This window comes from Orycteropus afer, unplaced genomic scaffold, assembly GCF_000298275.1.
Source record: "Orycteropus afer afer isolate SDZICR_OR568_19922 unplaced genomic scaffold, OryAfe1.0 scaffold00121, whole genome shotgun sequence".
Lineage (NCBI taxonomy): Eukaryota > Metazoa > Chordata > Mammalia > Tubulidentata > Orycteropodidae > Orycteropus > Orycteropus afer.
The window spans coordinates 8601756-8617644 of NW_006921708.1; the positions used below are offsets into that span (position 1 = coordinate 8601756).

The 15889-nt window shown below is 35.1% G+C and overlaps 1 protein-coding gene across 1 annotated transcript in view; it reads left to right on the forward strand.

Annotated features, from left to right (window-relative positions):
• Positions 1 to 15889, forward strand: part of ABCA13 (ATP binding cassette subfamily A member 13) — an 888443-nt gene that overhangs the window by 439904 nt on the left and 432650 nt on the right. The window contains 1 exon segment of the mRNA XM_007944147.1: positions 4696 to 4707. Within this exon segment, the coding sequence (XP_007942338.1) occupies positions 4696 to 4707 (12 nt within the window).

A 15889-nucleotide genomic window follows, 5' to 3' on the forward strand; every position in this document is an offset into this window, starting at 1 on the left:
ATGAGACAAAGTATATGTGAACTGCTGTATGGAAAGTGAATTTGCTCTGTAAATCTTCACCCAAATCACAATTAAAAATATATATATATATATGACTGGGTGATAGAAGAAATAAATGATATTAAAAACTATTCCTTGAGTCAAATGAGAATGAAAACACAACATACCAAAATCACTGGGACACTGCAAAAACATTGATCAGAGAGCAATTTATAGCAATAGATGTACACATCAAAAAAGAAGAAAAAGCCAAAATCAACGCCTTAATCCAGTATCTCCAACAGCTAGAAAAAGAGCAGGAAAAAACAAAAAACAAACAAACAAAAAACCCTACAGTCACCAGATGAAAAGACATAATGAAGATTTGAGCAGAAATAAATGAAAAAGAAAATAGACAATCAGAAAAAAATCAACAAGACTAGAAGTTGGTTCTTTGAAAAAGTTAATAAATTCAACAAACCACTAGCAAACTTAACAGAGGAAAGAAGGACAAGGTGCAAATTAGAAATGAAATTAGTTGCATCACAACAGAAGCAACAGAAATAAAAAGAATAAAATCAGGATACTATAAAGATCTGTACTCCAACAAATTTGAAAACCTACAATAAATGGAAAGATCTCTAGAAATATACTCCTTATCTAAACTAACTCAGACTGAGGTAGAAAATCTGAACAGACCAAAGAAAAGAAGAAATTGAACAGGTCATAAAAAAATTATTAACAAAAAAAAGTCCTTGCCCAGATGGTTTCACTGGAGAATTCTACCAATCAATCTATTCCAGAACATAGAAAAGGTTGGTATCCTCTCAGATTCATTTTATGAAGCAATCTTAACCTTGATATCAAAACCAAGAAAAGACACTACTAGAAAAGAAAACTACAGACCAATATTTCTCATGAATACAGATGTAAAAATCTTCAACTAAATCCTAGCCAATAGAATCCAACAATATATCAGAAAAAAATAATAATACATCATGACCAAGTGGGATTAATACTAGGTATGCAAGGATGGTTCAACATCAGAAAAGCAATCAACATAATCAATCATATAAGTAAAATAAAGGAAAAACATCACATGCTCATATCAATAGATACAAACAAGGCATTTGATAAAACCCAACACCCATTCCTGATAAAAACTCACAGAAAAATAGAAATAAAACAGAAATTTCTCAACATAATAAAGAGAATATATATATATAACTATCAGCCAACATTAATCTCAATGAAGAGACTGAAACTGTTCCATGTGCAAACAGGAACCAGAAAAGGATGGTGTCTATCTCCACTTCTATTCAACACTGTATTGGAAGACCTAGCCAGAGCAATAAGGCAAGAAAGGGAAATCAACGGCATCCAAATTGGTAAGAAAGAAGTAAAACTATCCCAATTTGCAGATAATATAATACTACACATAGAAAACCAGAAGATTCAGCAAGAAAATTACTGGAACTTATTGAAGGATTTAGTGTAGTGTCCGGATTCAATCAACATACAAAAATCAGTTGGATTCCTGTACATCAGCAAAGAAGTCTCTGAAGAGGAAATAAGGAAATCAATACCATTTACTATAGCTACCAAAAATATAAAACACTTCAGAATAAATCTTACCAGGAACACAAAAGACCTATACAAAGAAAACTATAAAACATTACTTCAAGAAACTATAAGATATATACATAAATGGAAGAACATTCCATGCTTATGGATAGGAATATTAAACATTGTGAAAATGTCACTACTACCCAAAGCAATTTAATGTATTCCCAATCCAGAGTCTATCAAGATTCTTTAATGATATGAAAAAAAAAAAAAAAAAAAGGCCACTAATTTTATATGGAAAGGAAAGAGACCTTGGATAAGCAAAGCACTGTAGAAGAACAAAGGAGGAGGTCTCACACTCCCAGATCTATTATGCAGCCACAGTTGTCAAAACAGCCTGATACTGGTATAACGACAGGACTATAGACCAGTGGAACAGAATTGAGAACCCAGAAATAGATCCATTGACCTATGATCAGCTGATCTTTGACAGAGGGCTTAAATCCATTCAATAGGGAAGGGATAATATGTTTCACATATGATGCTGGTAAAACTGGAGATCTATTTGCAGAAAACAGAAACAAGATCCATACCTCACACCATACACATAAGTGAACTCCAGATGGATCAAAGACTGTGAAACCTAAAACTATAAAGTTCATCAAAGAAAAAATAGGGGCAAACTTAAGGACCCAAATTAATGGCATAAATAGACTCCAAAGCATAACCCAAGATGCACAGCCAGCAGAAGATAAACTAGACGACTTCTAAAAAGTAAATTCTTACGTGCCTTGAAAGACTTCTCCAAAAGAGTAAAAAGAGAACCTAAGAGTGGAAAAAATATTCAGCAATGACATATTGGACAAAGGACTTATCTCTAAAATTTATAGAAAACTCTAACACCTCGACATCAAAGGGACAAACAAATCCATCAAAAATGAGCAGAAGACATGAACAGACACCTAACCAAAGATAATATTCAGGCAGGCAAAGAACACATGAACAGGTGAACGTAATCATTAGCCATTAGAAAGATGAAAATCAAAACGACCATGAGATACCATCTTGCCCCAGCATTAATAGCAAAGTTCAACAAGACAGAAAAGAGCAAATGATGGTGAAGATGACTCTCATGCACTGCTGGTGGGACTGTGGAATGCTAACCACTGAGGAAATAAGTTTGGTTATTCTTTAAAAAGCTGGAAATAGAAACACCATTTCACCCAGCAATCCTGTTTCTAGGTATATATACTAGGTTTATATCCTAAAGAAGTGAGAGGAAGGACCTGAAAGAAAACATGCACACCCATGTTTATCGCAGCACTATTCACAATAGCAGAGAGATGGAAACGACCTAAGTGCCCATCAACCAAGGAATGAATGAACACACTATAGTACATACGCACAATGGAATATTATGCAACCCTAAAGAATAGTATAGAATCTGGAAAACACCTCATAATGTGGATGAACTTGGAAGACATTATGTTAAGTGAAATAAGTCAATCATAGAAGGACAAATATTGTATTAGTCCACTCCTGTAAAATGTCAAAGAAACATTTAATACATGGAAGGAAATTGTCTTTATTGGTTACCAGGGGTGGGAGTGGAAAGGATGGAAAATTTCTAGATAGGTTGGGGGAGGAATATATATATATACCAAAGATTAATAGTGGTTATCAGTGGTAGGTGCGAGGGGGAAAGGGGAAGTTTTTGTTTGGGGTGCATTGAGTTTATGCTAGTAGGTGATGGAATATATTGGGAAAGAATAGCAATAATGGTGGCACAACATGAAAAATGTAATGTCATGGTGGACAATGTCACCACAATAAAAGCAAAAGAAGAAAGAAAAAAAATGAGTAAACCATAGCTGTATGGGTTTATTTTGAATTCTCATTTCTTTTCCGTTCTTCCATATGTCTATTATAGTACCAGTGTCAGGCTGTTTTGATTGCTGTATCAGTATGTTGCTTTTATTGTTAGGTGCTATCAAGTGAGATATGAGTCATAGAAACCCTAGGAACAACAGCACAAAATATTGCCTGGTCCTGAGCCATCCTCACAATTGTTGCAATGCTTGAGCCCATCGTTGCAGGAACTGTGTAAATCTATCTTGTTTAGAGTCGTCCTATTTTTTGCTGACTTTCTCCTTTACAAAGCATGATGTCCTTCTCCAAACCCATATGGGACTTTTTCCTCCTGATAACATGAATAAAATACAAGAGAAGACTGGTCACTCTCACTTCTAAGGAGCATTTTGGCTGCACTTCTTCCAAGACAGATTAGTTTTTCTTTCTAGCAGTCCATGGTATATTCAATGTTCTTCACCAACACTATATTTTAAATGCATCAATTCTTCTGAAGTCTTCCTTCTTCATTGTTCATCTTTCACGTATATATGAAGCAATTGAAAATACCATGGCTGGGTTCAGTCATGCCTTCATCTTTAAAGTGACATCTTTGCTCCTAAACACTTTAAAGAAGTCTTTTGCAGTAATTTTCCCATTGTAGTGCATTGTTTAATTTCTTGACTTCTGCTTCTATGATCATTATTGTGTATCCAAGGAAAATGAAATCGTTGACAACACAAATCTTTTCTTTATTTATCATAATGTTGCTTATTGGTCTACTTGTGAGCATTTTTGTTTCTATTTTATGTTGAAGTGTAATCTATACTGAAGTCTGTAGTCTTTGATCTTTATCTTTTTTGTTTTAAACCATGCAGTATCCCCTTGTTCTGTTCAAATGATTGCCTCTTGGTCTATGTGCAGGTTTTTTCATGAGCACAATTCAGTGTTCTGCAGGTCCCATTTTTCACAATATTATCAATAATTTGTTATGATCAACAGTCAGATCCTTTTGCATAGCACATAAAACACTAGTAAACGTCTTTCTGGTATTCTCTCCTTTCAGCCAAGATCCATCTGATATCATTGATGATATCCCTCATAACACATTGCCTTTTGAATTTGGCTTGAATTCCTGGCAGTTCTCTGTCAATGTGCTGCTGCAACAGCACTTGTTTGTAGTTTTTAATTATTTTCAGCAAAATTTTACTTGCATGTGATATTAATGATATTGTTCAATAATTTATGCATCCCATTGGGTCACCTTTCTTTGGAATGGGAACAAATATGGACCTCTTCCAGTTAATTGGCAAGGTAATTGTCTTCTAAATTTCTTGGCATTAACAAGTAAGCACCTTTTGCTGCGTCCATTTGTTGAAACATCTCAGTGGCTACTCCATCAATTCCTGGATCCATGTTTTTTGCCAATTCTTATTTTGCAGCTAGGACTTTTTCTTTGAATATTATCACTTCTTGATCATATGCTACTTCTTGAAATTGTTGAACCAATATTTTTTTTGGTGTAGTAACTGTGCATTCCTTCCATTTTTGTTGATGCTTCCTGCATCATTCAATATTCTGCCATAGGATTCTTCAATATTGCAACTCATGGCTTAAATTTTTTCTTCAGTTCTTCCAGCTTGAGAAATGACAAACATATTTTTTCCTTTTGATTTTCTCACTCTAGTTCTTCGCACATTTATTATAAAACTTTTGCTTGTCTTCTAGAGTTGCCCTTTGAAATATTATATGCAGTTATTTTACTTCATTTCTTCCATTCACTTCAGGTACCCTTGATACAAGAGCAAATTTCCGAGTTTTTTCTGATAATACATTGATAATTTCTTCCTTTCCCATCTTTTAAATGGCCATTTTTCTGTCTTCACATATGGGGTCCTTCATGTCATCTCACAACTTGTCTGGTGTTTGGTCATTGGTTTTCAATGCATCAATTCTGTATTCATATGGTCTCTAACTTCAGGTAGGATATACTCAAGGTCATATTTTGCCTCTTGTGGACTTGTTTTAATTTTCTTCAGCTTCAACTTAAACTTGCATATGAGCAATTGATGGTCTCTTCCTTAGTCATTCTCCGACCTTATTCTGACTAATATTACACTTCTCTGTCATCTCTTTCAAAAGATGTTGTCAATTTGATTCCTATACATTACATATGGTGAGATCCACATGTATAATCACTATTTATGTTGTTAAGAAATGTATTTGGAATGAATAAGTTTTTGCTCTTGTAAAATTCTATCATGTGATCACTGGTGTCATCTCTATCACCGAAGCTATATTTTCCAAATGCCTCTGCTTCCTCTTGTTTGCACTTTTTGCACTCCAATCATCAGTAATTATTGTTACATTTTGATTGAATATTTGGTCACATTGATAAAAATCTTCAATTTCTTTATCTGGCTTTAGTGGTTTATGTGTAAAAAAAATTCTCTCTCTCTCTCTTTTTTCCAATTATGATTTGAAAATCAGAGCAAATTCATTTTCTATACAGCAGTTCATACACATTTTGTTTCATGACATTGATTGCAATTCCCATAATGTAACATCTCTCTTCCCACATCCTCCTTGTGGTTACCTTTTCCCTGTGTCCTTTCCTATGTGTTCCTGCCCTCTGAACTATCTCCCTGTGCAAATACTGCCCCTCTGAGATTGTTCTAAGGAATGCACTTACTTGGTGTTAAAGTTCTCCTTATATGTCTATTGTTTGGTGGGAAGCCACCAGGGTGAATTCAGTTCCAGGCCTGAAGGGTAAGTAGGGGCCACTAGTTTCACTAGTCTCTATCAGACCAGTAAGCCTGTTCTTTTTATGATTTTGAGGTTTTTTCACATTTTTTTCCCCACTCTCCAGCACTGATCCATCCCTTCCTGAGTGGTTGCCAATGGTAGCTGGGCTGAGGTTTGCATGGTCCACTAGTTGTTTGAACTAATTGTTTCCATATGTCTTTGGTTTTCTTCATTCTTCGTTGCTCTGGATGAGGAGAGACCGATTTTTGCATCTAGATTGTTGCTTGCAAATATTTAAAACTCCAGCTGTTACTCACCAAAATAGGTTGTAGAACAATATTTTTGTATAGTATGTTTTGCCAATTGAACTTGATTCCAAACCCACAGGTAAACAACTTGATCTTCTAGGGTGGTTGGCTATACTATTATTATTCATGTGTAAATTTGAATAATAATAGTAATTAATTGGTCTTTCTGGTAGGTATATGGATATTATCCTATCACTGACAGCATTATACTTCAGAATAGATATGAAGTGTTCTTTTGTCATTCCTGGCATAGTAGACCATATGATTTTCTGATTCAAAATGACCAATACCAGTCCATTTTAGTTCACTAATGCCTAAAATATTTATTTTATGCATCCCATTTCAGTTTTGAAGACTTCCAATTTTCCTAGGTTCTTATTTCATATATTCTACATTCCAATTATTAATGGATCTTTGCAGCTGTTTCTTCTCATTACGACTCTTGCCACATCAGCAAATGAACATCCCAAAAGCTTTACTCTGTCCACATCATTAAGGTCTACTCTACTCGGAGCCAACTTTTCCCCAGTCATATTATCAATGCTTTTCAGCCTGTGGGACTCACCTTCCAGCACAATATCTGACAATGTTTCACTGCTATTCATAAAATTTTCAGTGGCCAACTCTTTCAGAAGTTTACCATCCCTTTCTACTTCCTGTTGTTGTTGTTGTTATGTGCCGCTGAGTTGGCCCCCGACTCATAGCAACCCCTCCTTGGGTTTCCAAGGCAGTGTCACTATGGAAGTAGATTGTCCAACCTTCCTTCTACTTCCTAAGTTGTCTTAATTTGAAAGCTCTCCTGCAAACTTTCCACAATGGGGGACCCTGCTGGTATTTGAAGCAGCAGTTGCATAGCATCCAACATGACAGCAGCATGCAAACCATGACAGTATGTCTAACTGACAAATGAATGGTGGTTATACTGTATAGAATGCATTAAAACCAGGATACATGACTCCTCCTTCCTTACTCCTCTTTTTTAACATTGCTTGTTTTATTCTGGGCCTCTTGCCTTTCTATATAAAGTTGAGGATTGTTTTTCCTATTTCAGGAATTGATCAGGATTGTGTTGAATCTATAGGTTGCTTTGACATCTAAACAATATTAAATCTTCCAATCCATGAACATGAATAATCATTCCTGTTATATAAATCTTCTTTAATGTCTTATAATAATGTTTTATAATGTTCATTTTATAAGTCCTTCATGTTCCTGGGAGCTCTTGTGGCATAGTGCCTATGGCATTTGACTGTGAACCAGAGGCTGGTGATTCAAATCTACCAGCCACTCCACAGAAGGAAGACTGGGCAATCTACTTCTGTACAGATACCACCTCAGAAAACCAAGAAGGGGTCATTAAGTCAGAATCAACTTGACAGGAGTGAATTTGGTTTGTTTTGGTTTTCATGTCCCTAGTTAGATTTACTTGTAAGTATTTAATTCTATTAGATGCTATTGCAAATGATATTTTTTCCCCTAATTTCCTTTAAATTCTCATTGCTGATATATAGAAACCAGCTTGTTGTGTGTAGTTGTTCTTAATATTCTCTCATAATTTTTTTTTTTTTCCTGTCAGGTCAGTTATAATGTCCACTCTTTCATTCTTATTTTGGCTATTTGAATCTTATCTAATTTTTTTTTTTCTTTATCAGTCTTCTAAAAGTTTGTCAAACTTATTGATCTTTTTTTAAAAAAATCAATTGCTGGTCTTATTGATTCTTTCTATTTTTTTTTTTTTTTCTGTTTTTGAATTGACTTATTTGTCATCTGATCTTCATTATATACTTTCTTCTGTTAAGTTTAAGGTTAGTTTGCTCTTCTCTTTTTAGTTCCTAGAGTTATTAAATTGTTGATTTGAGATTTTTCTTCTTTTTTCATGTAGGCATTTATAGAACATCTTGTACATTACTAATGTTAAGCTGGAACCAATTTACCCTATTTGTGTTGTTGTTAGATGTCATGGAGTAGGTTCCATGTCATAGCAACCTCATGTACACAGAACAAAGCACTGCCCACTCCTGCATCATCTTCATAATTGTTGCTATGCTTGAGCACATTCTTACAGCCACTGTGTCAATCTTTTTCTGAGGGTCTTCCTCTTTTTTGCTGATTCTCTACTTTGCCAAGTGTGATGTCCTTCTCCACAGACTGGTCCCTTCTGATTACATAACCAAATAATGAGAGAAAAAGTCTCACCATCCTTGCTTTTAGGGAACATTCCGGCTATACTTCTTGCAAGACAGATTTGTTCATTCTTCTAGCAGTCCATGGTGTATTCAGTATTCTTCTCCAATGCTATAATTCAAATGAATCCATTCTTCTTCAGTCTTCCTGATTTCACTGTCTAACTTTCACATGTATATGAGGGAATTGAAAATATCATGGTTTGGGTCAGGTGTGCTTTAATCTTCAAAGTAACATCTTTGATTTCTAACACTTTAAAGAGGTCTTTTGAAGCAGTTTTGCCAAATGCAATACAATCTTTGATTCCTGACTGCTCTTTCCATGGACATTGATTGTGAATCCAAGTAAAATGAAATATTTGACAACTTCAGTCTTTTTTTTTTCTTTTATCACAATGTTGCTTATGATCCAATTGTGAGGATACTTGTTTTCTTTATGTTGAGGTGTAATTCATATTGAAAAGCTGTAGTCTTTGATATTCATCAGTAAGTGCTTCAATCCCTCATTTGCAGCGAGCAAGGTTCTGTCATCTGAGTATCACAGGCTGTTAATGAATCTTCCTCCAATTCTGATGCTTCATTGATCTTCATATAATCAGGCTTCTCATATTATTTGATCAGCCTGCAGTTGAGGAAGTGTGGTGAAGGGATACAACCCTATGTCACACCTTTCTTCATTTAAACCATGCTGTATACCCTTGTTCTGTTAAAAGACTGCCTCTTGGTCTATGGATAGGTTCCTCATGAGCACTTTCCCTAGAATGGTATAAACACAGACTGTTAAATGTAATGGTAAGCACTAAGCAAATGTCTAAAAAGCATGAACAAAAGGATAAGCTAAGGGAATCAAAATGGCTTACTACAATAATCCAACAAACACAAAAACAAGCAGTAGTAAATGACAAAGACAAAGAAGCTTAGACACAGTAAAAAACAAATAACAAAATGACAGCAGTAAATTCATTCTTATTGGTAATTACCAGTAAGACTGTGAATGGACTACCTGCTCCAAACAACAGGCAGAGATTGGCAGAATAGATGGGAAAAAAAAAAAAAAAAAAAGGATCCATCTCTATGATGGTTAAAAGACCCCACCTTGACACAAATAGGTTGAAAGTGAAAGGATGGAAAAAAAAATCTATGCAAATAATGCCCAAATGAGAACTGAGGTGGCATTCTTAATGCCAGACAAAATAGACTTTGGGATAAAATCTGTTAGAAGAGATAAAGAGGCAATCTTAATGTTAGACAAAGTAGTCTTTGGGATAAAATCTGTTAGAAGAGATAAAGATGGTCATTATATAGTGAAAAAAGAATCAACTAGTCAAGAAGATTTACTGATCATTAATATATATGCACCCAGTATCAGAGCACCTGGAAGGAGCTCTGGTAGTGTAGTGCCTAGAGCCCTTGACTGCTAACCAGAAGGCTGGCAGTTCAAACCTACCAGCCACTCCTCAGAAGGAAGAAGGGGCAATCAACGTCCATAGTGATACTGCCTCAGAAACCCAAAGAGGGGTCACTATGAGTTGGGTCTGACTCAACAGCACAACAACAACAACATCAGAGCACCTAAATATATAAAGCAAGTATTGATATATTTGGTGGAAGAAATAGATAGCAGTACAATGATAACTGGATGCTTCAATATACCACTTTCAATATTGGAGAAAACATCTAGAAAGAAGATCAACAAGAAGGCAGAAGACCTGAATTACACTGTAAACCAATTAAACTTAATACACATATATAAAACAATTCACCGAACAATAGCATAATATGCATTCTACTCTAGTGCACCTGGATCATTCTCTAAGATTGACCACATGTTAAGTCACAAAGAAAAACTTGAAAAATTAAAAAAGATTGCAGTTATACCAAGTATTTTCTCTGACCACAATGAAATGAACCTGGAAATCAGTAACAGGGAAAAAGAAAACAAGCAAACAAACAAACAAACAAAAACTGCAAAATAAACAAATACATGGAAATTAAAGGACACATTATTAAATTACTTATGTGTCAAGGAAGAAATTAAAAAAAAAAAAATACTAATTTCTTATAAGGAGTTCTGGTAGCACAGTGCCTAAAGCATCTGACTGCTAACCAGTACCAGTCAAACTCACCAGCCACTCTATGGGAGCAAGACTGGGCAATCTACTTCTGTAAAGATTTACTGCCTCAGAAACCCAATGGGGGTTGCTATGAGTCGGAATTAAAAGGACACACTGTTAAACTACTTATGTGTCAAATAAGAAATTAAAAAAAAAAGAAATACTAATTTCTTATAGTCAAATGAAAATGAAAACATCAAAACTTGTTGGATGCAGCTAAGGGAATTCAAGTTCACCCTGTTTCAGTAAGTAGAGTGTTCCTATGGAAACTTTTGGAAACTGCAATGGTGTAAAATAAAGATCCATTACCATTAATTTATATAGGAAAAATTTTTGAGTGTCCCCAGACCAAAACAATAACCCAGCAAATCATACTAAGTAACACATAAACCTAAAATAACTGACATACAGTATTCATAGACACTTTCATGTTGTGCTGCCTCTTTGGCTGGCTGCAAGAAAAACATTGAAAGCTGGTTTTGCTTTTTGCCTTTTTGCATAAAATTGAAAATTCTGTTCGAATTTCTTTCTGCTAATGAAAATAATACTAAGAGGTCTTTTGTAAAAGTGAAGTTATGTAAAGGTAACTTTTGAAAAGTAGGAGATAACTTTATTCTTTATTCTTTTTTATACTTTTATTTTATATGAACATATATATCATTTTCTGTTTTGGCTATCAGTATTGTGCCAAATATTTAATTACTTGTCTTTCATTTAAGATAAATTAGTTAGTTGCTTTCAAATATAAGAGGGAATTTAAAGAAAATATGATTATTAGATTCTCATAAACATTTTATCATCACTGAGAATTTAAGATAATTTACATAGAAAATGTATTGTCACTTATATTCTCTTCATTATGGTCTTACATCTGCTTTGAAAAATAATAATTGCATGAGCTGAATTTGGGGAACATTATGGAAATGCATGTAAATATGTTAAAAATAATATATTTGCTCTAAAAACTAATGCTATATGAAAAAGTGTTTTTTTAATTTAAGAAAGAAACACAAGGGAAGAAAAATTACATTTCCCATTACCATTGTAAAATATGATGTGAAAATGTAATTTTATTTACATTCAAATTACAAGTTATAGAACTGGAAAATTCATCATTTAAAAATCTATTTTAGCATTCCATTATTAAATAAGAAGTGATCTAGGATTCATTAAAACAAAATTAGTATGAAATTGTAGCATTTGCCCATTTTTATTCTATTCTGCAAGATACATAAAACTCAGTATACAGCCGCTATCAAAATAAAATTTTATTACGTAGCATATAACGTCATGAAAATGCTAGTTCAAGATTTTGGGGAGTGATTGTATTCATGTTTTTTAGATAAAGTGCTAGAGTCACTTATTTGTTTATTTTATTTATTTATTTATTTTTTTGAGTAATCTGAACAGAGAAATGTAATTTCTCAGAATAATCATTTACAAAAACTCCTATTGATGGCCTGAAAGATGTCTCTTTTCTTATCAGTTCCTCCTCCCTATTGTGCCATCCTGTGAGCATTCTTTTCTACACAACCTTGTCTTCAGAGACTGTCTTTCAAGGGGTTAGTTCCCAAATAAGCTAATTCTTTCTTCTCTGAAAGATGGATGAAGGTAAAATAAAATAAAAAATTTTTAATCACCAGGACCCTAGTAGCTCCATGGAAATGATTTATGAAGAATACACTTTAAACTACACATTCATCCTGTGTCTGTAATACTGCATATGGAGGCCACTTTTTTATGGAACAAGAACTTATTTATATATTAGACATCAGGTGTGTCAGATGCTATGATAGGCACTTTATATGCATTTTTCTCATTTAGTTCTTGTAGTCTTTTTGGAAGTAGGCCTTCCTATTTCTATTATTTGGATGAGGAGGCTGAGGTTTAGAGAACCTTGTCCAGGCAGTATAAATACAATTTCAATCTATTTGGTTTCTTTCTTTTTTAATAGTCTTTTTTCCATAGCCAATGTTTATGTTAATATTTCCAATATACCTACACGACTGGATTAACTAGTTGGCTTCTTGCCAAACCTAAGTATCTCACATGAAATTGACTTGGAGACTGTTAAAATCCAGATTCTGGATTCTTACCTCAGAATTATTGGTTCAGTAGGTCTAAGATGGGATCGGAGAACTTGCATTTCTAATGTTGTCCAGATGATGCTGATGCTACTGGTTCAAGGACCACATTTTCAGAACCATTGTTTTGGTGTGGTGGTAGAAGGAAAATCTATTTAGAATCAGATATTCTGGTCTGATCTCTCTTTTCATTGTTTTCTAGCAGTGTACTAGGTAAGTCATTTCCATGCTGTACGTCAGTCACAGGTTGATTTCTAAGTACTGAACAGGTCTAGCCCTCTGTGTGTTTATGGCACTCCACTTATACTTGGATTAAATTTGGTCTCACATGAGCACTAGTACCACTCAGAGCATTATTCTAACCTTTGTTCAGACATTTCGTCTTCTGCAAGCCTCTCTTAACTTTCCTGAGCAGGGTTATTTACTCTCTTTTTCATGTTTCTGCAACACTTAATAGGTGCTTCTTTCATAGACTTAACCATATTGATTTCCAGTGACTTATTTGCATAGTTTTTTTTTTTTTTTCTTCCAACTGATTCAGCATTTTAATCATCTAGTATTTAGGTAGGAGTTCTGCTGGTGTAATATTTTATGGCTTTAGACTACTAACCAAAATTTCAGTGGTTCAAACCCACCAGCAGCTCTGTGGAAGAAAGATGAAGCAGTCTGCTTCCATAAAGATTCACAGCCTTAGAAACCCAGTGGGCTTGCTATGATTTAGAATTGACTTGATTGAATGAATCACTGAATTTGTTTTTATGGAGTGTTTGGAGGATGTATATCAGATTCTCAGTAACAGAACCCTCAACACTGTTCAGAAATCTGTGTCTTCCAGGTCAATACTTTCTGAATTGCCCACAAATCAGTTTCTTTTAAAAATTTGATAATTTCACTCATTGCCATCTAGTTGATTACAACTCATAGCAATCCCCTTTGGTTTTCTAAAGAAGTTAATCTTTACAGAAGCAGACTGCTCCATCTTTCTTCCATGGAGCAGCTGGTAGGTTAGAACCACTGATCTTTGGGTTAGCAGCCAAATGCTTAACCACTGTACCACCAGAGTTCCTTAGTTGATCATCTACTCCCACTTAAAAAATGTTAAAATCCACCCACCCTTAGGATAAAGACCCAAGGTTGCCCCATGTACCTGTAAGATGATCCATGGTCCTGTCTGCCTACTACATCTGTGTGCCACAACCAAACTAATTCCTTTCCATTTCTAAGCTCCTTCTTGACCTGGAACCTTCACCACAGCTCTTCTCCCTGCCTGGAACCTGCCTGGAATACCCTCTTCCTTTTCTGCTTCTCTGAGCTAATCCTTATTCATTCTTTGTGCAAAGAAGACTTCTGCCAAGAAGTCTTCCCGAACTCCATACAAGGTCAGACACCTTCCCTATCAGTGCTCATAATACCTCCTTCTTGTCCTTCACAGCATGACAGATTGCTATGACACATTTTATAACAGATTGCATTTACCTAATTAATTATACCTGTTTGTCATAGGTGCATATTAAAAGACAATAAGCAAAGAGGGCAAAGTTTTTGCCCATTTTATTTATTGCCATATTCCTAGTATATAATGCAGTATTTTTTCTTTGTAGACATGTAATACATATTTCCTGACCAAGTGACTAACTGTTCATATGCATGAATAGGTGTACTTGTGGCCCTGCAGGTGGTGGAAGATCAGGGTTCATCTCTAGCATTTATAGTATAAACAAATCATTAGCATACCTCTTGCCTCTGGAGCAGAAGACCATATGCTCCATTCCATCTCAGCCTCACAGTGTGCATTACAATGAACTACCACAGCCCTGGCTGTTATTTCAATGACATAATTTTAAGAGGAATCTTTCCCAAAAAGGACTTCAAAATCACCTGGATACTTACTGAATGGCAAATTTTTGAGTCCTATGTCTACTAATTTTCATTCAGAAGACTAAGGTATTTGTATTTTCCAACAAGCACCCAGGTACTTTGGATTCAGGTGATTGCTGTCAAGATAAAAACATCATATCAGAGTCTCTTCGAGTTCAAAGTTCATGTGAAATATCATAAATCCAATTAATATTAAGGGCATCTGAGAAGCGGTTCTTTTCTCTGTATAATGCTCTGCCATCACGTTTTCCCTGTTTTTAAGAAAACTTATTACCGCTATGTGAGATCAGAGATTGGATTTAAATTCTCAGCTCTATAGTTTGTCAAAAGTCTTAATATATTTCTGTTTTTTTCCTCCCACAGTTTAATATCCTGTATTTCACTCTTAATTGCTACTTATTTTGATGATGTAAAGCAATTTTGTCAGTGATTAATTTGAAGGGTCTGTAGCCACTTGTTTTTATTGGCTCTCCTATGATGAGCTGTCATAATTCTCTGCCACTTCAAAGAGCTGTTCCAAATTCTGTGGATGTCTAGCAGGTTTAACCAGGGTGTGAAACCCAGAGCACTTCTTCATCTGCATTTCCTTGAACTTCAAAAACTGCCTTCCCTGCAAGCAAGGTGGAGAGGAAATATACATGCCAAAAAACATTTGTTTTCCAAGTTAGCTTAAACCAGCAGAGATCTACCAGCAGGGTGCTTTTCAGAAAACAGTCTGCCAAAACAAAATGTTTTGAAATATACTGGGGCAGATAAATGCTGGTAGCAGGTGCCAGAAAGCAACAACTTCTGTCAGGAGCAGTGGGAAGTCTGGGAAGGGTGTGGAGCCATAATTCTTGCAGCCTTGAAAATCAGTGTTGCCAGAGAAAACTCCTGAAGTGGGTGATAAATAGTTTTAATCCACAGCTCTTGAATTGGAATATCATTTTTATGTGAAATATTTGACAAGGATGTGGTTCACTCATCTTAAGTGTAGTCATTGCCTCAAAGGTAATAATAGAACAACCTGGATAATTCAGATAGGAGTAGCTCTGGGCAGCCTTTATTTTATGTGTGTGTGTGTGTATGTTGTTATTTGTTGTTACTTGCCGTCGAGTCGGCCCCGACTCATAGCGACCCCTCCTTGGGTTTCCGAGGCAGTATCACTACGGAATTAGGATTGCCCAACCTTCCTTCCGAGGAGT